Genomic DNA, 21,279 nt, shown 5'->3' on the forward strand with positions numbered 1-21,279 from the left:
AAAGAGACAGGGTTTTGTTCTTTCTGGATTCCATTAGAATGACATCACAGAGAAAGAGACAGGGTTTTGTTCTTTCTGGATTCCATTAGAATGACAATCACAGAGAAAGAGACAGGGTTTTGTTCTTTCTGGATTCCATTAGAATGACAATCACAGAGAAATAGACAGGGTTTTGTTCTTTCTGGATTCCATTAGAATGACATCACAGAGAAAGAGACAGGGTTTTGTTCTTTCTGGATTCCATTAGAATGACATCACAGAGAAAGAGACAGGGTTTTGTTCTTTCTGGATTCCATTAGAATGACAATCACAGAGAAAATCTTACAATTCCAACTATTGAATCTTTCAAAATACTGTTCTTAACTATACAACTACCTATTTTGCCAAATGGAGATGCTGAAATAAAGTGTTTGCCCGCTCTACAGAAGTCCATATCGGTCTATCAATACAGTGCATTAGATACGTTTTCAGATCCCTTGACTTCCTCCACATTGTTAGCATTATTCTAAAATTGATTAAATAGTTTTTCCCCACATCAATCTACACACAATACCCCATAATTACATCACAATAACCCATAATGACATAGCAAAAACAGGTATTTTGATTTATAAAAAAAAAGAAATATCACATTTACATAAGTATTCAGACCCTTTACTCAATACTTTGTTGAAGCACCTTTGGCAGCGGTTACAACCTCGAGTTTTCTTGGTTATGACACTACAAGCTTGGCACACCTGTATTTGGGGAATTTCTCCCATTTTTCTCTGCAGATCCTCTCAAGCTCTGTCATGTTGGATATGGATCGTCGCTGCACAGCTATTTTCATGTCTCTCCAGAAATGTTCGATCAGGTTCAAGTCCGGGCTCTGGCTGGGCCACTCAAGGACATTCAGAGACTTTTCCTGAAGCCACTCCTGCATTGTCGTGGCTGTGTGCTTAGGGTTGTTGTCCTGTTGGAAGGTTCACCTTCACACCAGTCTGAGGTCCTGAGTGATCTGGAGCAGGTTTTCATCAAAGCCGCTCTATCTGCTCTTAACCAGCTATGCTATTTTGTTCATTTCTTTGCATAGTTCGTAACTTGTTTTGTACATAGTGTTGCTGCTACCGTGTCTTATGACCAAAAATAGTTTCTGGACATCAGAACTAGGATTACTCACCTCAAATTGGACAAGGAGTTATTTTTCAATGAGTCGGACGCGAGGGATATACTACGGACACCCGACCAGGCCCAGATGCCCGTGATTAGCAAGAAAAGGAAACGTAGGTTTCGTGGAAAGAGATCAGGATGCCTTGTGAGGATCAAGCGACGAGTGGCTAATCTGCCCTTGCCTTCTGTTCTGCTAGCTAACGTTCAATCGCTGGAAAATAAATGGGACGAACTGAAAGCACATATATCCTACCAATGGGACATTCAAACTGTAACATCTTATGTTTCCCCGCGTCGTGGCTGAATGACGACATTCAGAACACACAGCTGGTGGGTTATACACTATCAGCAGGACAGAATCGGAGCATCTGGTAAGACACGGGGCGGGGGCCTATGCATATTTGTAAACAATAGCTGGTGCACGATATCTAAGTCTCAATGTTTTGCTCGCCTAAGGTAGAGTATTTCATGATAAGATTTAGACCACACTATCTACCTAGAGAGTAAAACCGCACTCAATGAGCTGTACTCTGCCATAAGCAAACAGGAAAACGCTCATCCAATAGCGGTGCTCCTAGCGGCCGGGGACTTTATTACAGGGAAACTTAAATCTGTTTTACTAAATCTCTATCAGCATGTTAAATGTGCAACCAGAGGGGGAGAAATTCTAGACCAACTTTACTCCACACACAGAGAAGCATTCAAAGCTCTCCCTCGCCCTCGATTTGGCAAATCTGACCAAAACTCTATCCTCCTGATTCCTGCTTACAAGCAAAAATTAAAGCAGGAAGCAACAGTGACTCGGTCTTTAAAAAAGTGGTCAGATGCTAATGCTAATGCAGATGCTAAACTTAAACTACAGGACAGTTTTGCTAGCACAGACTGAAATATGTTCTGGAATTTGGGTAGAGCTGCTGCTTTCAAGGAGCGGGACTCTGTCCCGAAGCTTATAAGAAATCCCGCTATGCCCTCAGATGAACCATCAAACTTGAGTGGGTTGAGTCACTGATGTGATCTTCCTGTCTGGGTTGGCGCCCCCCCCTTGGGTTGTGCCGTGGCGGAGATCTTTGTGGGCTATACTCGGCCTTGTCTCAGGATGGTAAGTTGGTGGTTGGAGATATCTCTCTGGTGGTGTAGGGGCTGTGTTTTGGCAAAGTAGGTGGGGTTATATTCTTCCTGTTTGGCCCCATCCGGGGGTGTCATCGGATGGGGCCACAGTGTCTCCTGACCCCTCCTGTCTCAGACTCCAGTATTTATGCTGCAGTAGTTTGTGTCGGGGGGCCAGGGTCAGTTTGTTATATCTGGAGTACTTCTCCTGTCCTATCCAGTGTCCTGTGTGAATTTAAATATGCTCTCTATAATTCTCTCTTTCTCTCTTTCTTTCTCTCTCTCGGAGGACCTGAGCCCTAGGACCATGCCTCAGGACTACCTGGCATGATGACTCCTTGCTGTCCCCAGTCCACCTGGCCGTGCTGCTGCTCCAGTTTCAACTGTTCTGCCTGTGATTATTATTATTTGACCATGCTGGTCATTTATGAACATTTGAACACCTTGGCCATGTTCTGTTATAATCTCCACCTGGCACAGCCAGAAGAGGACTGGCCACCCCACATAGCCTGGTTCCTCTCTAGGTTTCTTCCTAGGTTTTAGCCTTTCTAGGGAGTTTTTCCTAGCCACTGTGCTTCTACACCTGCATTGCTTGCTGTTTGGGGTTTTAGGCTGGGTTTCTGTACAGCACTTTGAGATATCAGCTGATGTACGAAGGGCTATATACATGTATTTGATTTGATCAAACAGGCAACGTGTCAATACAATACTAAGATCGAATCGTACAACACCAGCTCCGACACTTGTCGGATGTGGTTGGGCTTGCAAACTATTACAGACTACAAAGGGAAGCACAACCGAGAGCTGCCCAGTGACACGAGCCTATCAGACTAGCTAAATAGCTTCTATGCTCGCTTCGAGCCAAGTAACACTGAAACATGCATGAGAGCATCAGCTGTTCCGGACGACTGTGTGATCACGCTCTCCACAGCCAATGTGAGTAAGACCTTTAAACAGTTCAACATTCACAAGGATGCTGGGAAAGACGGATTACCAGGATGTGTACTCCGAGCACGCGCTGACCAACTGGCAAGTGTCTTCACTGACATTTTCAACCTCTCGCTGTCTGAGTCTGTAATACAAACAGGCACGACTCCAACACCATCATTAAGTTTGCTTATGACACAACAGTGGTAGGCCTGATCACCGACAACAATGAGAGCCTTAGGGAGGAGTTCAGAGACCTGACCGGGTTGTGCAAGGACAACAACTTCTCCCTCAACGTGATCAAGACAAAGGAGATGATTGTGGACTACAGTAAAAGGAGGACTGAGCACGCCCCAATTCTCATCGATGGGGCAGATTGAGAGCTTCAAGTTCCTTGGTGTCCACATCACCAAAACTCTAATGTACCAAGCACACCAAGGCAGTCGTGAAGAGGGCACGACAAAGCCTATTCCCCCACAGGAGACACAGGAGACAAACGGAGACTGAAAAGATTTGGCAATCCTCAAAAGGTCTTATAGCTGCATCATCAAGAGCATGGTTGCATCACTGCCTGGTATGGCAACTGCTCGGCCTCCGACCGCAAGGTACTCCAGAGGGTATTGCGTACGGCCCAGTACATCACTGGGGCCAAGCTTCCTGCCATCCAGGACCTCTATACCAGCGGTGTCAGAGGAAGGCCCTAAAAATTGTCAAAGACTCCAGCCACCTTAGTCACAGACTGTTCTCTCTGTAACCGCACATCAAGCGGTACTGGAGCATCAAGTCCTGTTCCAAGAGGCTTCTAAACACCTTCTACCACCAAGCCGTAAGACTCCTGCACAGCTAATCAAATGGCTACTCAGACTATTTGCATTGCTTGTCTATGCATAGACACTTTAATATCTCTACCTACATGTACATAATTACGTCAGTTACCTCGACACCGGTGCCCCCACACGTTGACTCTGTACCGGTACCCCCTGTATATAGCCCCGCTATTGTTATTTACTGCTGCTCTTTAATTATTTGTTATTCTTCTCTTTCTTTTGGGGGGGGGGGTGATTTTCTTAAAACTGCATTGTTGGTTAAGGACTTGTAAGTAAGCATTTCACTGTAACGTCTGCACCTGTTGTATTCAGCATTTCACTGTAACGTCTGCACCTGTTGTATTCGGCATTTCACTGTAACGTCTACTACACCTGTTGTATTCATCATTTCACTGTAACGTCTACTACACCTGTTGTATTCAGCATTTCATGGTTAGGTCCACTACACCTGTTGTATTCATCATTTCACTGTATGGTCTACTACACCTGTTGTATTCAGCATTTCACTGTAACGTCTGCACCTGTTGTATTCAGCATTTCACTGTAACGTCTACTACACCTGTTGTATTCAGCATTTCACTGTAACGTCTACTACACCTGTTGTATTCAGCATTTCACTGTGAGGTCTACTACACCTGTTGTATTCATCATTTCACTGTAAGGTCTACTACACCTGTTGTATTCAGCATTTCACTTTAAGGTCTACTACACCTGTTGTATTCAGCATTTCACTGTGAGGTCTACTACACCTGTTGTATTCATCATTTCACTGTAAGGTCTACTACACCTGTTGTATTCAGCATTTCACTGTAACGTCTACACCTGTTGTATTCATCATTTCATGGTTAGGTCCACTACACCTGTTGTATTCATAATTTCACTGTAAGGTCTACTACACCTGTTGTATTCATCATTTCACTGTAAGGTCTACTACATCTGTTGTATTCAGCATTTCACTGTAACGTCTACACCTGTTGTATTCAGCATTTCACTGTAACGTCTGCACCTGTTGTATTCAGCATTTCACTGTAACGTCTACTACACCTGTTGTATTCAGCATTTCACTGTGAGGTCTACTACACCTGTTGTATTCAGCATTTCACTGTAACGTCTACTACACCTGTTGTATTCAGCATTTCACTGTGAGGTCTACTACAACTGTTGTATTCAGCATTTCACTGTAACGTCTACTACACCTGTTGTATTCAGCATTTCACTGTGAGGTCTACTACACCTGTTGTATTCATCATTTCACTGTAAGGTCTACTACATCTGTTGTATTCAGCATTTCACTGTAACGTCTGGACCTGTTGTATTCAGCATTTCACTGTAACGTCTACTACACCTGTTGTATTCATCATTTCATGGTTAGGTCTACTACACCTGTTGTATTCAGCATTTCACTGTAACGTCTGCACCTGTTGTATTCATCATTTCATGGTTAGGTCTACTACACCTGTTGTATTCATCATTTCATGGTTAGGTCTACTACACCTGTTGTATTCAGCATTTCACTTTAAGGTCTACTACACCTGTTGTATTCATCATTTCACTGTTAGGTCTACTACACCTGTTGTATTCATCATTTCATGGTTAGGTCTACTACACCTGTTGTATTCAGCATTTCACTTTAAGGTCTACTACACCTGTTGTATTCAGCATTTCACTGTGAGGTCTACTACACCTGTTGTATTCATCATTTCATGGTTAGGTCCACTACACCTGTTGTATTCATAATTTCACTGTAAGGTCTACTACATCTGTTGTATTCAGCATTTCACTGTAACGTCTGCACCTGTTGTATTCAGCATTTCACTGTAACGTCTACACCTGTTGTATTCAGCATTTCACTGTAACGTCTGGACCTGTTGTATTCAGCATTTCACTGTAACGTCTACACCTGTTGTATTCAGCATTTCACTGTAACGTCTGCACCTGTTGTATTCAGCATTTCACTGTTAGGTCTACTAGACCTGTTGTATTCATCATTTCATGGTTAGGTCTACTACACCTGTTGTATTCATCATTTCATGGTTAGGTCTACTACACCTGTTGTATTCAGCATTTCACTGTAACGTCTGCACCTGTTGTATTCGGCACATGCAACAAATAACATTTGATTTGAAAGTTCCGTTTTTGTGTCTTCCACATTTGGTTTTGTACACCAGCTTCAAAACAACTGAAAATGCAATATTTTTGGTTATGCAAAATATATTTGACAGCAGTTTAGATGGTACAATGATTCTTTACACAATACTTGCTTGTCTTGTCACGAAAACTGAAATTAGGTGAAAATGGCAGAGCAATTTCTGCATAGTGCACCTTTAATTATATAACTAGTTAGTGGTCTTATGGCTTGGGGTTAGAAGCTGTTCAGGGTCATATTGGTTCCAGACTTGGTGCAGAGAGAAGAGCCTAAGACTTGGGTGGCTGGAGTCTTTCACAATTGTGGTGATTATTTGTATGGCCTTTTAAGGGCATTGTGGATTTTCCGGGGCCCTCGATATCCCGCCCGTGTCCCAGCATTGGGCCAGTAACTGGGCTATACCCCAGCCTCCACCTGTCTGGGTTCAGTGTTTCTTCCTTCAAGGGATTTGATATATACGGAAGTCCAGAGAGGACATACAGAATAAAAACAGAATTCCCTCGTTATGTCGAGATCACGACTTATATATCTCGTACACTTTGTAAATAAGAGTGGACGTATTGATGATAGATGGACAGTATGACTCAGAGCCCAGTGGATCAGCACATACGTTTTTATTGATTGCTACCCTAAGGGATGGTACATTTCATGCTAACATCATGCTTTGATTTGTGTTTGGAGCTAATTTTTTGTTTCTAAGTTAGAATTTTAGCAAGCTAAATGTCCCTTACCTTGAGCTAAGAGCTTGTTGAGGGGAGATAATCCCTCATGGGGTATTTAAGCACTGAACGATGCCTGACAGGCAGCTCTCTTTCCCAGGCTGTGTGCCACCCCAAGACCACAGCCAATCGCATGCAAGCAAACATAGCTAACTTAGTCTTGTGAGCGAGCAAGATAGTTAGATAGGTAATCTTGTTAGCTAGATAGCTAGCTAGATGTCTGCTGGTTGTTAGCTTGCATGCCTGATATGTGCATAATTGTAAGGGACACTTCATGTTTTATGGATAATATTTACAGTGTAGGTGAGCTCCATTCCTGACAGGCTGATCAGATTCAATTTCCGAGCTTGATCAGATTCAATAGCAGCCTCAGAGGCTGATGAATCAGGATTCTGCTCTTTCATAGACAAAGCACCTTGCAGGCAGATTAGCAGTCAGTGCATTATGTACGTGATCAACAGTGGGTGTGCTCTATTCCTGGCAGTCTAATCAGATTCAATAGCAGCCTCAGAGGCTGATGAATCAGGATGCTGCCTTGTAGGCTGTCTGCAAGGAGCTTTACCTACGAAACAGCCTACAAGGCAGAATCCTGATTTATCAGCCCGAGGCTACTATTGAATCTGCTCAGCTTGAATAGAGCTTGCCTACTCTGGATGATATGCATCAGCTTATAAAGTGCTGACAGCTAGTCTGCCTGCAAGGAGCTTAACCTACAAAACAGCCTACAAGGCAGAATCCTGATTTATCAGCCCGAGGCTACTATTGAATCTGCTCAGCTTGCCAGGAATAGAGCTCGCCCCCTCTGGATGATATGCCTCAGCGTATAAAGTGCTGACAGCTAGTCTACCTGCAAGGAGCACAATCCTGATTTATCAGCCCAAGTCCAAAAATGGTGAACTAGGCCTTTACTGGTCCTGTATGAGCGGAAACAAATCGTCCATAAGTCATTGTTTAGAATTGATTAATGTATTTGTGTGATAAACTGATATCAGTAGCTTTGTTTCCATTAATTGTCCAGTGACATTTAGAAAGTTCAAATAGAAAATCCCCATGGTCTGTGTCATGGTGAGACTTGACCTCTTGTAGAACTGAAATAATTGGATTATGAAACTTGCATTCAGCTAATCAGAAAAACAACTCGAAACAAATAAACATTTTTTGTTGTTGAAAAATAGATTTAGCAGGCACTTAGAATTAAATGTGGAGTGGAGCTTCATTAGTTGCGTTGACATCAAGCGCCTTGTTGTACCTTCAAAATTATTCAGCAATCATAATGTGAGAACCCTCATTTGTCGCAATAAAGTTAGACAAAATAAAAATCCACACCTGTCAAATGGATAAAAATGTTGTAGCGCTTCACAATGGCGTTTTTTTGAGACATTGCTTTTGTCCATTAAACCGGTGTTGTCAATAGAAACCATAATGTTATAATAAATCCTAGGCCAGAGGTCATCCATTCATGGACGCCAACTACCTTAAGCGTCTAATAACGATAATATCTTCTGGCCCGGGGGAGATTTGTTAAGAGCCCCAACTCGTTCTGAATGTTAAAACGCTTGCGATAAGGAATGTATCTTCTATATCAGCGAGAAATTATCTAAAAAAAATAAAAAATACAAAAAAAAAAAAGGTTAAATTACTACACACCTTTATAGGGTTAGAGTTTCCACACGGCCGTGTTTCCACATTACAGCACCTGTTTACAGAAGACAGGTGTACCTGTGCTAATTAGCTATTTCTGTCCACCGAACACCTGTGTGTAAACCGAAGACGAACTCCACAAATGTGTTGTCTCTAAAAAAAAAAAAAATACTGTCTGCTACAACTGTGAAAACCTGATAAAAATTGTGCACAGTAAGTGTATAATTTGGTGAAATTATTTGTGATTTGAAAGTACAGGGATTTATATTTCTAAAAACCATACCACTAGAACCATATAGCAATTGACAATCAATTCACATTTAGATGGAGTATTTGCAGTGGTATAAAAAGTATGACAATTGAGTACATTTTCTACTTTATTTACAGATAGCCAGGGGCACACTCCAACACAATTTACAAATGAAGCATGTGTGTTTAGTGAGTCCACCAGATCAGAGGCAGTAGGGATGACCAGGGATGTTCTCTGTTTAGTGAGTCCTCCAGATCAGAGGCAGTAGAGATGACCAGGGATGTTCTCTGTTTAGTGAGTCCTCCAGATGAAAGGCAGTAGGGATGACCAGGGATGTTCTCTTGGTAAGTGAGTCCTCCAGATGAAAGGCAGTAGGGATGACCAGGGATGTTCTCTTGGTAAGTGAGTCCTCCAGATCAGAGGCAGTAGGGATGACCAGGGATGTTCTCTTGGTAAGTGAGTCCTCCAGATGAAAGGCAGTAGGGATGACCAGGGATGTTCTCTTGGTAAGTGAGTCCTCCAGATGAAAGGCAGTAGGGATGACCAGGGATGTTCTCTTGGTAAGTGAGTCCTCCAGATCAGAGGCAGTAGGGATGACCAGGGATGTTCTCTTGGTAAGTGAGTCCTCCAGATGAAAGGCAGTAGGGATGACCAGGGATGTTCTCTTGGTAAGTGAGTCCACCAGATCAGAGGCAGTAGGGATGACCAGGGATGTTCTCTTGGTAAGTGAGTCCACCAGATCAGAGGCAGTAGGGATGACCAGGGATGTTCTCTGTTTAGTGAGTTCTCCAGATCAGAGGCAGTAGGGATGACCAGGGATGTTCTCTTGGTAAGTGAGTCCACCAGATCAGAGGCAGTAGGGATGACCAGGGATGTTCTCTTGGTAAGTGAGTCCTCCAGATCAGAGGCAGTAGGGATGACCAGGGATGTTCTCTTGGTAAGTGAGTCCTCCAGATCAGAGGCAGTAGGGATGACCAGGGATGTTCTCTTGGTAAGTGAGTCCACCAGATCAGAGGCAGTAGGGATGACCAGGGATGTTCTCTTGGTAAGTGAGTCCTCCAGATGAAAGGCAGTAGGGATGACCAGGGATGTTCTCTTGGTAAGTGAGTCCTCCAGATGAAAGGCAGTAGGGATGACCAGGGATGTTCTCTTGGTAAGTGAGTCCTCCAGATCAGAGGCAGTAGGGATGACCAGGGATGTTCTCTTGGTAAGTGAGTCCTCCAGATGATAGGCAGTAGGGATGACCAGGGATGTTCTCTTGGTAAGTGAGTCCACCAGATCAGAGGCAGTAGGGATGACCAGGGATGTTCTCTTGGTAAGTGAGTCCACCAGATCAGAGGCAGTAGGGATGACCAGGGATGTTCTCTGTTTAGTGAGTTCTCCAGATCAGAGGCAGTAGGGATGACCAGGGATGTTCTCTTGGTAAGTGAGTCCACCAGATCAGAGGCAGTAGGGATGACCAGGGATGTTCTCTTGGTAAGTGAGTCCTCCAGATCAGAGGCAGTAGGGATGACCAGGGATGTTCTCTTGGTAAGTGAGTCCTCCAGATCAGAGGCAGTAGGGATGACCAGGGATGTTCTCTTGGTAAGTGAGTCCACCAGATCAGAGGCAGTAGGGATGACCAGGGATGTTCTCTTGGTAAGTGAGTCCTCCAGATCAGAGGCAGTAGGGATGACCAGGGATGTTCTCTTGGTAAGTGAGTCCTCCAGATCAGAGGCAGTAGGGATGACCAGGGATGTTCTCTTGGTAAGTGAGTCCTCCAGATCAGAGGCAGTAGGGATGTTATCTTGGTAAGTGAGTCCTCCAGATGAGAGGCAGTAGGGATGACCAGGGATGTTCTCTTGGTAAGTGAGTCCTCCAGATCAGAGGCAGTAGGGATGTTCTCTTGGTAAGTGTGCAAATTAGACAATTTTCCTGTCCTACTAAGCACTCAAAATGTAACTTTTGTACTTTCAGGTGTCAGGGGAAATGTATGGAGTAAAAAGTACATTCTTCTCTTTAGGAGTGCAGTGAAGTAAAACTAAAAGTTGTCAAAAATGTAAAATAGTAAAGTACAGATACCCAAAACAACTACTTAGGATGTATTATTACACCACTGAGTATTTGGCTGTTTTGGATTCCAGAGCCAATTCACCTTGAGACAAGGTCCTCTGACTATGGAGTAACATTAGGCTCCTCTAGTCCATTATTGGGCTCGGCCAGGGGTACTCAAGTACTATTTCAGAAGGTCCAATCACTCCATCTCCTAGGTGGCAAAGGTCCTGATGGATATTGTAATTTATCGGCGTATTAACCAACCCCCCTCCCCGTAACCCACGCAACCCCAAACTGTTAACACACCCCTCTTTTGGTTAGTTTAGGAGTCTCATGTGAGTTAGGTTTAGTATCGGGCAATACTGACCTCTACTGCATGACTAATGTAGTTGCAGAAAGATCCCAAGAAGGACTTTAACGTGTCAGTCTCTCGGTGGAACAAGGAGGAACCGTAACATAATCAATAATACTTATCAACATGAATCGTTGTTCACACACCAATGTGCAATAGACAGACTAAAACATTTCAGCCAACTGAACACTATACGATTTTACAATCTTATCAGTACCTAACAATAGTATAGTAGTTCCTCTCATGTGACAGTCAAGCAAAGTCAGACTGAAAATATATTTTATTGGCAAAAACATAAAATAAAGTATTTCTATTTAACATTAAATTCCACAGCTCCTGTCACTCTAAAACAAACGTACATTAAAACCAAGAAAAGTTGCCAATCCATTTAGACTGATATTTAAGACAAATAGATTTTACAACATTTTACAGTTTTGCAGGCCTATGTTATAGTATAATGGAAAGACCTACAGCCTGAATATTTAGTAAAAGAAGCCAATCAATTAAATTTAAAAATAAAAAAATGACTAAAAATAATAGAAAAGGTGTTACGTGTGGCTGAGGATGGCTTGTGGCACATAACCAATCCAGTGTGAAAGTAACTTCCCCATAACTGTCCAATCATGTCCCATGTGTACTGAATGGGCCTCAAGCTAATCTCATCAAATTCACAAAAACGCATTTAAGATAAATGTAAAATAAATGTGGTTGTGGATGAATATACTTCTACCAGATGCATTTTATTTAGTTTTTGCCCATTAAAAAAATGACAAAAGTTGAAAAACTACAAGGGCGAGGGAGTACAGTAGTTTTCCTGGTTACCATCACAACGTATTCCCATGCTGCGTGGATACGAATGCTGGCACCTAGCCCTGCTTTGTGTCTACCCTTCATCTCATATCTCTCTCGGTCATTGAAAATCAATCAAATACTGCATGTCCACATTCATATATAAAAAATAAAATGTCTTACTCAAAGCTCGAACATACATATTGAACACTTGGTCAGCCCCCCCCCCCTCCATCTCTCATGGTAATTCAATACTGATGACTTGGTCAGTGGTGTTTCTGTCATTTCTCTTGTCTCTTGATCGAGCTGCTGAACACAGAAATAAACCATGAGGAATGAATGGTATGTACCCAGGTAACAGATATGAAGTAGTAGTCTAGTGGTTAAGAGCGTTGGGCCCAAAACAAATCCATGAGCCAATTTGATGAAGAATATGTCGATGTGCCTTTGAGCAAGGCACTTAACCCTAATTGCTCCTGTAAGTCTCTCTGGATAAGAGCGTCTGCTAAATGACTCAAATATCAATAATCCGTTCAACATAGTAACTAATACAAGTTTTAGACAATAATTAAAGCAGCCTGAGATGGAGTGTCTGTGGGTACAGGGGTTACCTCTGTACGCCGTGGATACAGGGGTTACCTCTGTACGCCGTGGGTACAGGGGTTACCTCTGTACGCCGTGGGTACAGGGGTAATATCTTGTATTAAAGCTAAAACTTGTATTAGTTACTATGTTGAACGGATTATTGATATTAGTTGATGTATTAGTTCATACAGGGGTTACCCCTGTACGCCGTGTACTGGGGTTACCCCTGTACGCCGTGTACTGGGGTTACCTCTGTACGCCGTGTACTGGTTCTTACCTCGAGCCTTACAGCATTTCACCACCAGTGCAATGGTCACCAGCAGGAAGATAGAAACCACCAGTAAACTACACAGCAGAATGAGCAAAGAGATGGACCACACTGGGTCTGGAGCTAGAGAGCGAGAGAGCGATGGATGGAGGAGAGAGAGAGAGAGAGACAGATGGATGGATGGAGGAGACAGAGATGGAGCGCGAGAGGATGGAGAGTGAGAGATGGAGAGTGAGAGCGAGAGATGGAGATGAGGAAGAGGGGGAGAGGAATTGAGATCTACTGGTCATACAAACTGACACACTGTGTATACAGACACACACACCCCTTAGAAATAACATACAAACACTAAAAGGTGCATTTATTTCTCACCTCTCACAGACACCCAGCTCCCATGTGATTCTCCCTGGTCTAGTTGTTTACACCGGTACCATCCTTCATCTGACTGTGTTGCTGCAGGGATGGTCATCTCTCCTGTTAGCTCAGTCTTAGTGAGGTAGCCATTGTCCATCCATTTATGAAACTCGGCACTGAGGTTTGATGGGGACCCCTGATATCTGCAGCGTAGAGTCACAGAATCTCCCTCAGTCACAGGAAGGGCAGGGCTTTCCAGGGCCACACCCTCTGTACAGCACCAATCACAGTACAGTACAGTTACAGTCTATGAGACTGAAGAAACAACTCATCATATCATTGGTGGATGCTGGGGTATAATTCATCTTATTAAAGGGTTAGACTTACTAAGGGTCACTGTGATGTTGACGGCATTACTGTACTCTCCCGACTCAGACTCACACCAGTACACGCCAGTGTCTGACCAGACATCTGTAGTTGTGAAGATGCACGTGGATCCTGTCACTGATCCCCAGTCAGTAGGACACTCCAATACTTTGGGTTCTTCCCATCGTAAGTACCTCTTCACTCTCCATCTATTAGAGTCCCCCTGCACAGCACACCCCAGCGAGACAGACTCATTGTAAAAAAACTGAACTCTGTTGGGACTGACAGTCAGAGAGGCTGAAGGAGACTGACCTGAAACACACAGAAATACAGGGAGAGAGATGAGACTGAGGTCAGGGTGCAGACTGTGACACAGAGAAAGAGTGACTCACCTTCTACCCAGAGAAACTTGAGTTCACTGAAGTGTGTGTAATAGACTGGGTCTCCTCTCTCAGCTCTACACACATATCTCTCTCTGTGACTCAGACCAACCAGGCTGAGAGAGTAGGAGCCTCCAGCCCCTCCGTCACTGTCCGGTAGCAGCTCTGGAAAGAAGTCCTTGTCTGGATAAGAGGGGAACCCTTCCCTGTAGGGTACAGCCTTGTACCAGGAGAACCTCCAGCCTGTATACGAATCTCCAACCTCACAGCTCAGCGTTACTGAGTCTCCAGCATTCGCCCACCATGAAGGAGACATGGTCATGTGAGGAGAAACCATCCCTGAAGTGGAGGGGAGATCATTTGTACCACAGTGATCTGTTGTTACAGTTTAAAAATATATATTTTATACTTGAATAGTCACCAAACATTCATATTGAAGTCACTTATGAAGCCATTCTCATGTTCTAACACGACATGTAATATTACCTTACCACTTCTCTCTCAACAACGCAGACATACACACTCACATGACACGGTGAGTGTGACGTCGTCACTGATGCTGGACTTCTGGGAGTTACTCCTCCGTACTCCCATACAGCTGTAGACACCATTATGAGACGGTTCAACAGGACCGAGACTGTATTCATTCTGACTAGAGGAGTGAACGAGGCCGTTGAGACCTCTGTACCACCGGTACTCCCAGTCAGTGACTCCGTCGTCCTGTATGTCACATCGGAGAGTGACGGTCTCTCCTTGGTATATCCCCGTCGGTGTCCGTTTAGGCTGCAGAGTTAAAACAGCTCTGGGCGGCTCTGGACAAACAGAGAAAATAAGCATCAATGTAACACAAACAGTCTTACTTTACAACACACAAACCAGTTATGATCATTAATCAAACCATAAAAACTAACTGAACACATTGAGTAGCTACGTGATGTGAGCTCACAAATAAAATGCACTTAAATGTTATTTATAGTTAATTGTTTAATTGATCATGTTATGGTCAGAATGTATTCTGATAAAAATACAATTCAATAGTATTTTAGATGTATTTTTAGTGACCAAATGTCTTAGTTTTTTCTCTCTCTCGTGAAGACAATGTCCAGAAGTAAATAGGAAATGTTACTGGTGTGTCTTCATGTTGTCTACTGGGGAGTGGTGTCTTCATGTTGTCTACTGGGGAGTGGTGTCTTCATGTTGTCTACTGGGGAGTGGTGTCTTCATGTTGTCTACTGGGGAGTGGTGTCTTCATGTTGTCTACTGGGGAGTGGTGTCTTCATGTTGTCTACTGGGGAGTGGTGTCTTCATGTTGTCTACTGGGGAGTGGTGTCTTCATGTTGTCTACTGGGGAGTGGTGTCTTCATGTTGTCTACTGGGGAGTGGTGTCTTCATGTTGTCTACTGGGGAGTGGTGTCTTCATGTTGTCTACTGGGGAGTGGTGTCTTCATGTTGTCTACTGGGGAGTGGTGTCTTCATGTTGTCTACTGGGGAGTGGTGTCTTCATTTTGTCTACTGGGGAGTGGTGTCTTCATTTTGTCTACTGGGGAGTGGTGTCTTCATTTTGTCTATTGGGGAGTGTCTTCATTTTGTCTACTGGGGAGTGTCTTCATTTTGTCTACTGGGGAGTGTCTTCATGTTGTCTACTGGGGTGCGTCTTCATGTTGTCTACTGGGGTGTGTCTTCATTTTGTCTACTGGTGTGGAGAGAAGAATGGGACTCACCTTGGCTTTGTTCATAGCAGGTGAGAGCACTCAGCACTAAAACACACACAGAGAAAGAAAACCCATTACGTCACACTATCACATAACAACCCAACCGCAGCAATTAAAGGGGCAATCCGGGATTTGATAAACATCAAAAACATTTTAATTAACAACTCGGGGATGGAGAAATGTAACACCTCAAATTCATAGACAAAGCCATGGCTGCAGGGACTGACCATGCATGAGATACAAATGATCTGCAGGTTTGATCTGACAATTAATCTTGATAGTTGTACAGTCGTCTCAAACCAAACGGAAGGACCTCAGCGTTACTCTGGACCCTGATCGCTCTTTTGACAAACATATCAAGACTGTTTCAAGGGCAGCTTGTTTTCCCATCTTCGTAACATTGACAAAATCTAACTTTTTTCCCAATAATTTGATTAATTGATTGTTGACATTTACCTTGTTTACAAACAAACAATGGAGAAAAACAATATTATGGGCTCTGATTGGGTATAACAGTTGAACTAAGCTCATGAGGCCATTATAAGTTATAGCCTATTCTTCAAGAATCATTGGACAGCCTGTATGTCATTAATTTTAAATGTTCCAATCCCAGAAGACCCCTATGCACAAATGCTTGCGCCAATATTGATAATTCAACCCTAGCATCCTTTTTTTTGGTCCAAGGACAGAGTACAGCCATTGTAAGAGCCTGCCTGTCATGTAGGCTACATCTGAGTTAAGGATTGGTCTCTATATTACGTTTAACTCACTTTTGTTAAAACAAAAAAAACAGTTGTTGACACTGCAATGGAGATTACATTGATTTAGATTTACTGGACGCACAAGCACAAGCAAGCACACAGTACTCACAAAGAATTCCCCAGAGTGAGACGTGCTCCATGCTATCCTGCTTGACAGCATAAGTGTTGTGAAAGGTCAGGGCACTCTAACAGGACTCCCAATTGCTTCCAATTACACCAGACCACGCCCCTTCCCTCCACACCTGTTCCCACTCACTAATCAACTTTCCTTTCAGGTCCCTTTATAAGCAGTATGCTCCTTCCTATACGTTAGTATAGTTTTGATTGGTGATGCCTTTGGGAGGCTACATTGTACCGGGACGTGAAGTGCCTACCATGTGCTGCCCTGTAGCCATAGCATATGCTACCCATGTCCTCAGTTGGTCCCTCTTTATGTTTTGCTCTCCTTAATTTGTAGTTACTCACCTGGCACGACTTTCCTGTCTAACTTTTACATGTTCCTAATGTTTCCCTTGTGTCTCCCTTCCAGACCACCACATCCTTGCGGTGTTGGCAAATAGTTTACCAAGATTACCAATTACTTCACACTGGAAGAAGTTAAACTGACTTGGTTACTTTGAAAAAGTAGTTCTCTACATCCAAACTACTGTGTGTGTGGGGGTGGCGGTGTAAATCTGAAGTGTCATAAATCACAAATTGTGAGAACAGATTATTTTAGGGTGACATGTTAATGTCTCCTTTAGTCTACTAAACATGTTTAATGTTTAATGAATTGGGCAGGTCTGATTGGGCTGTTTCACTGTTTTTGTTGGAAGGTGTCCTAGTAGTTGGCTACATGGCAAAGTAATCAACTACTGGGGAAACAGTTCCTTGATTATGATTTCAGTTCAACTGAAAATCACTGACATTTAAGGTATTAGTTGCATTCCACTACTTCCCAACACTGTATCCTTGTTACCCTAATGTTCCTATTTGCCTTAATGCATTTTAACTTCAACTCTAACCTCCATCAGGCCATTCCTAAACTTCCCCATATGTCAATGGTCTTAAATGAGTGCAGATTGATAGTCTAGTTACCTTTTGATTCTAAAGGTAGAACCTGGTTTGTGATGGAACAAACCTGTGTTTAGAAAGTCTATGGGTGCAGTCTATGATGCACACTTCTTCTTCTTTTTTAAACATGGCAGAGGTTTGAATTGAGACTCTTGAAATAGAATTGGGTTAAAAGTTGTGATGTGGTGGTCATTGTTTGTCAGATAAATGTGTTTCTAAGATGTAACTTTTCTCCTGATTTGAAGCAAACTGTCCCTGTTATGATTTAGCTTAGCAAAACTGTCCCTGTGTTATGATTTAGCTTAGCAAAACTGTCCCTGTGTGTTATGATTTAGCTTAGCAAAACTGTCCCTGTGTGTTATGATTTAGCTTAGCAAAACTGTCCCTGTGTTATGATTTAGTTTAGCAAAACTGTCCCTGTTATGATTTAGCTTAGCAAAACTGTCCCTGTGTGATGATTTAGCTTAGTAAAACGGTCCCTGTGTGATGATTTAGCTTAGCAAAACGGTCCCTGTGTGATGATTTAGCTTAGCAAAACGGTCCCTGTGTGTTATGATTTAGCTTAGCAAAACGGTCCCTGTGTGTGATGATTTAGCTTAGCAAAACGGTCCCTGTGTGTTATGATTTAGCTTAGCAAAACGGTCCCTGTGTGATGATTTAGCTTAGCAAAACGGTCCCTGTGTGATGATTTAGCTTAGCAAAACGGTCCGTCCCTTTAAGTTCCTATAGCTATTCAACCTGACATTTCTATGACACAAATGTTAAATAACTTGTGTGTTTGACAGCTAGCTCTATTTTTATTAATTCTACATGTGTATGTGGGAGTTTGCTAAATTTCTTGGCTCACGTTAACTTGTTTAGCATGTTTCTGCTAGCTTGCTACATTTGCTTTACTTGCTTCAAATCAGGAGACCAGTTTTATCTTAAGTGTCACATTTGTCTCTGACTATTGTAACAACGATTGTTAAACATTTTTTACAACTTGTAACTCAATGTTTATTTACAGGATTCTCAATTTAAACTTTGCCTGTTGACCTGTTAGGAACTAATTGGGTGTTCTGCCCTACAACAAAAGCGTACACAACCTGCATTGATGTTTGCTATTGCTGGAAATGATTACTAAAACCAATGTCTTCAGCATCTTTATTTTACTGTGCTATAACAATCATTACATTTTTCTCTACATAATGACCTTTGTTTTCCCATTAGTCCTCTGGCTCTGAGTTGTGATACATTGTTCAGAGGCCATTAGTTGCAATCAGCAGTAGAAACCGTGTCCTCCACACCTGATTTGGTATAAAGCTGAGGGCGAAAGGAACCACTTATTCATACGTAGGGTGGATCATGATAGATAAATTATAGTTTTAACTGTTGGTGTTAAGTGTTTTACTTTGAATATATTCTGGGTTCTGCCAGGGTATGATAGTTGTACTAAGACCATAAGTCATTCTTCAAGACTCAATGGGTGCGTAAGTAAAATGGATGTTGTGACGGATTGCCCCTTTAAAATATGATTGGCTCAAATGGATGTTGTGACGGATGGCCCCTTTAAAATATGATTGGCTCAAATGGATGTTGTGACGGATGGCCCCTTTAAAATATGATTGGCTCAAATGGATGTTGTGACGGATGGCCCCTTTAAAATATGATTGGCTCAAATGGATGTTGTGACGGATTGCCCCTTTAAAATATGATTGGCTCAAATGGATGTTGTGACGGAAGGCCCCTTTAAAATATGATTGGCTCAAATGGATGTTGTGACGGATGGCCCCTTTAAAATATGATTGGCTCAAATGGATGTTAAAATATGATTGGCTCAAATGGATGTTGTGACTGATGGCCCATTTAATAAAATATGATTGGCTCAAATGGATGTTGTGACTGATGGCCCCTTTAAAATATGATTGGCTCAAATGGATGTTAAAATATGATTGGCTCAAATGGATGTTGTGACGGATGGCCCCTTTAAAATATGATTGGCTCAAATGGATGTTGTGACGGATTGCCCCTTTAAAATATGATTGGCTCAAATGGATGTTGTGACGGAAGGCCCCTTTAAAATATGATTGGCTCAAATGGATGTTAAAATATGATTGGCTCAAATGGATGTTGTGACTGATTGCCCCTTTAAAATATGATTGGCTCAAAGTGTAGCCTAGATGGAAAAACTGGGACTAGTCCTGATTTATTAGGATCCTCCATTAACCAATGACAGCTAGTCTTACTGGGGTCCGACACATGAAAGAGATTACATAACACTTTACAATGTACATTTAAAAAAACATGTCTCTGTTACATGTCAGTACATACAAGTCACGGGGGGGGGAGGTTGTTTAAAGAAAAAACAGGTTTGCTGTTCACTTGCACTAACCCAGGACTGAAGTCTAACTAATCAATTAAGTTCTGGTTCCATATGTTGAGAAGACATGCCAGACACGAACAACCTTGAGGAGCTCCACCCTCTCTTGGCAAGTCTATGGGCAGAATGTCCCCTCAGATTTTTAGTTGTTGCCCGCACAACACACTGCTATATTGGTCTGCTAATACAGGACTAGTAAAGGTCTGCTAATACAGGACTGGCAATACAGGACTGGCAATACAGGACTGGCAATACAGGACTGGCAATACAGGACTGGTAAAGGTCCAGTGCACTACTTTTGCCATTTAATGAAAAAATATGAACTTTCAGTAAAAAGGAAGGAAATCAGTCAATTGAAATAAATTAATTAGGCCCTAATCTATGGATTTCACATGACTGGGCAGGGTTGCAGTCATGGTTGGTCATAGGCTGGCATGGTTACACGTGGTCTGTGGTTGAGGCCAGTTGGAAGTACTGCCAAATTCTATAAAACAATGTTGGAGGCGGCTTATGGTAGAGTAATGAACATTCAATTCTCCGGTGGACATTCCTCCAGTCAGCATGCCAATTGCACGCTCCCTCAACTTGAGACATTGTGGTGTTGTGTGACAAAACTGCACATTTTAGTTGCCTTTCATTATATTGACAGGTGTGTGCCTTTCCAAAACCATGTCCAATCAATTGAATTTACCACAGGTGGACTCCAAGTTGTAGCAACATCAAGGATGTTAAATGGAAACAGGATGCACCTGAGCTCAATTTGAGTCTCATAGCAAAGAGTGAATATTTATGTATTAAAGGTCTTTGTGTTTTCTTTTTAATACATTTGCAACAATGTCTAAACCTGTTTTTGCTTTGTCATTGTGTAACAAAAAAAATCTAATGAATAATCTATTTTAGAATAAGGCAAACGTAACAAAATGTCAAGAGGTCTGAACTTTCAGAAGGCACTGAGATATATATATATATATATATCATTTTTTCATTCCTGTGGGTATGATTGCTGATGCTATGTATTGGCCATTGAGAGACTGAAGTCATGGTTGGCCATATAGAGCCCCGGAATATGAGTTATAATACCCATAAAGCCTAGCAGCGAAATGGATCCAATCGTTTTTCCGCCATAGATTTTTCCCATGGTGGATTTTTATAAACACTTAAAATAAGGGCTGTGTTTTGTGTAGGCTTACCCTGGCGTGACGTTTTGATAACGGTGTAAATCTCTCTGACCGCTAGGTTTTATGGGTATTATGACTCATACTGTGGTACTCTATTGGCTCGCCCCAGTAGGAGCAGTCCTCCATAGGAATACATGGAATTCTACAGTGTTTCAAGGACAATTGCATTTATTTAAGTATTTTTTGTTTTAATGGGGACAGTAACATTCATCTCAAAAGTATACTTCATTTTGTTTTACACAATATACATTTAAAAGTACGCATTAAGGTGTCTAATAGAATAAACATGGCTAAAACTAATGTCGACATTAATATAAATGCA

The 21,279-nt window shown here is 42.4% G+C and overlaps 1 protein-coding gene across 1 annotated transcript; it reads right to left on the reverse strand.

Moving 5' to 3' along the window:
- Positions 1-12,179: 12,179 nt before the first annotated feature.
- On the reverse strand, positions 12,180-21,083 carry LOC139385783 (Fc receptor-like protein 5). The gene is made up of 8 exons (XM_071131034.1): positions 21,041-21,083; positions 15,616-15,651; positions 14,422-14,706; positions 13,907-14,233; positions 13,536-13,826; positions 13,167-13,418; positions 12,804-12,917; positions 12,180-12,247 (listed from the first exon to the last, which is right to left on the reverse strand). Exons 1-8 carry the CDS (start codon positions 21,081-21,083, stop codon positions 12,180-12,182), a joined length of 1,416 nt encoding a protein of 471 aa, XP_070987135.1.
- Between the last annotated feature and the right edge of the window lie 196 nt (positions 21,084-21,279).

Source organism: Oncorhynchus clarkii, chromosome 27 (genome assembly GCF_045791955.1).
Source record: "Oncorhynchus clarkii lewisi isolate Uvic-CL-2024 chromosome 27, UVic_Ocla_1.0, whole genome shotgun sequence".
In the NCBI taxonomy this organism is placed as follows: domain Eukaryota; kingdom Metazoa; phylum Chordata; class Actinopteri; order Salmoniformes; family Salmonidae; genus Oncorhynchus; species Oncorhynchus clarkii.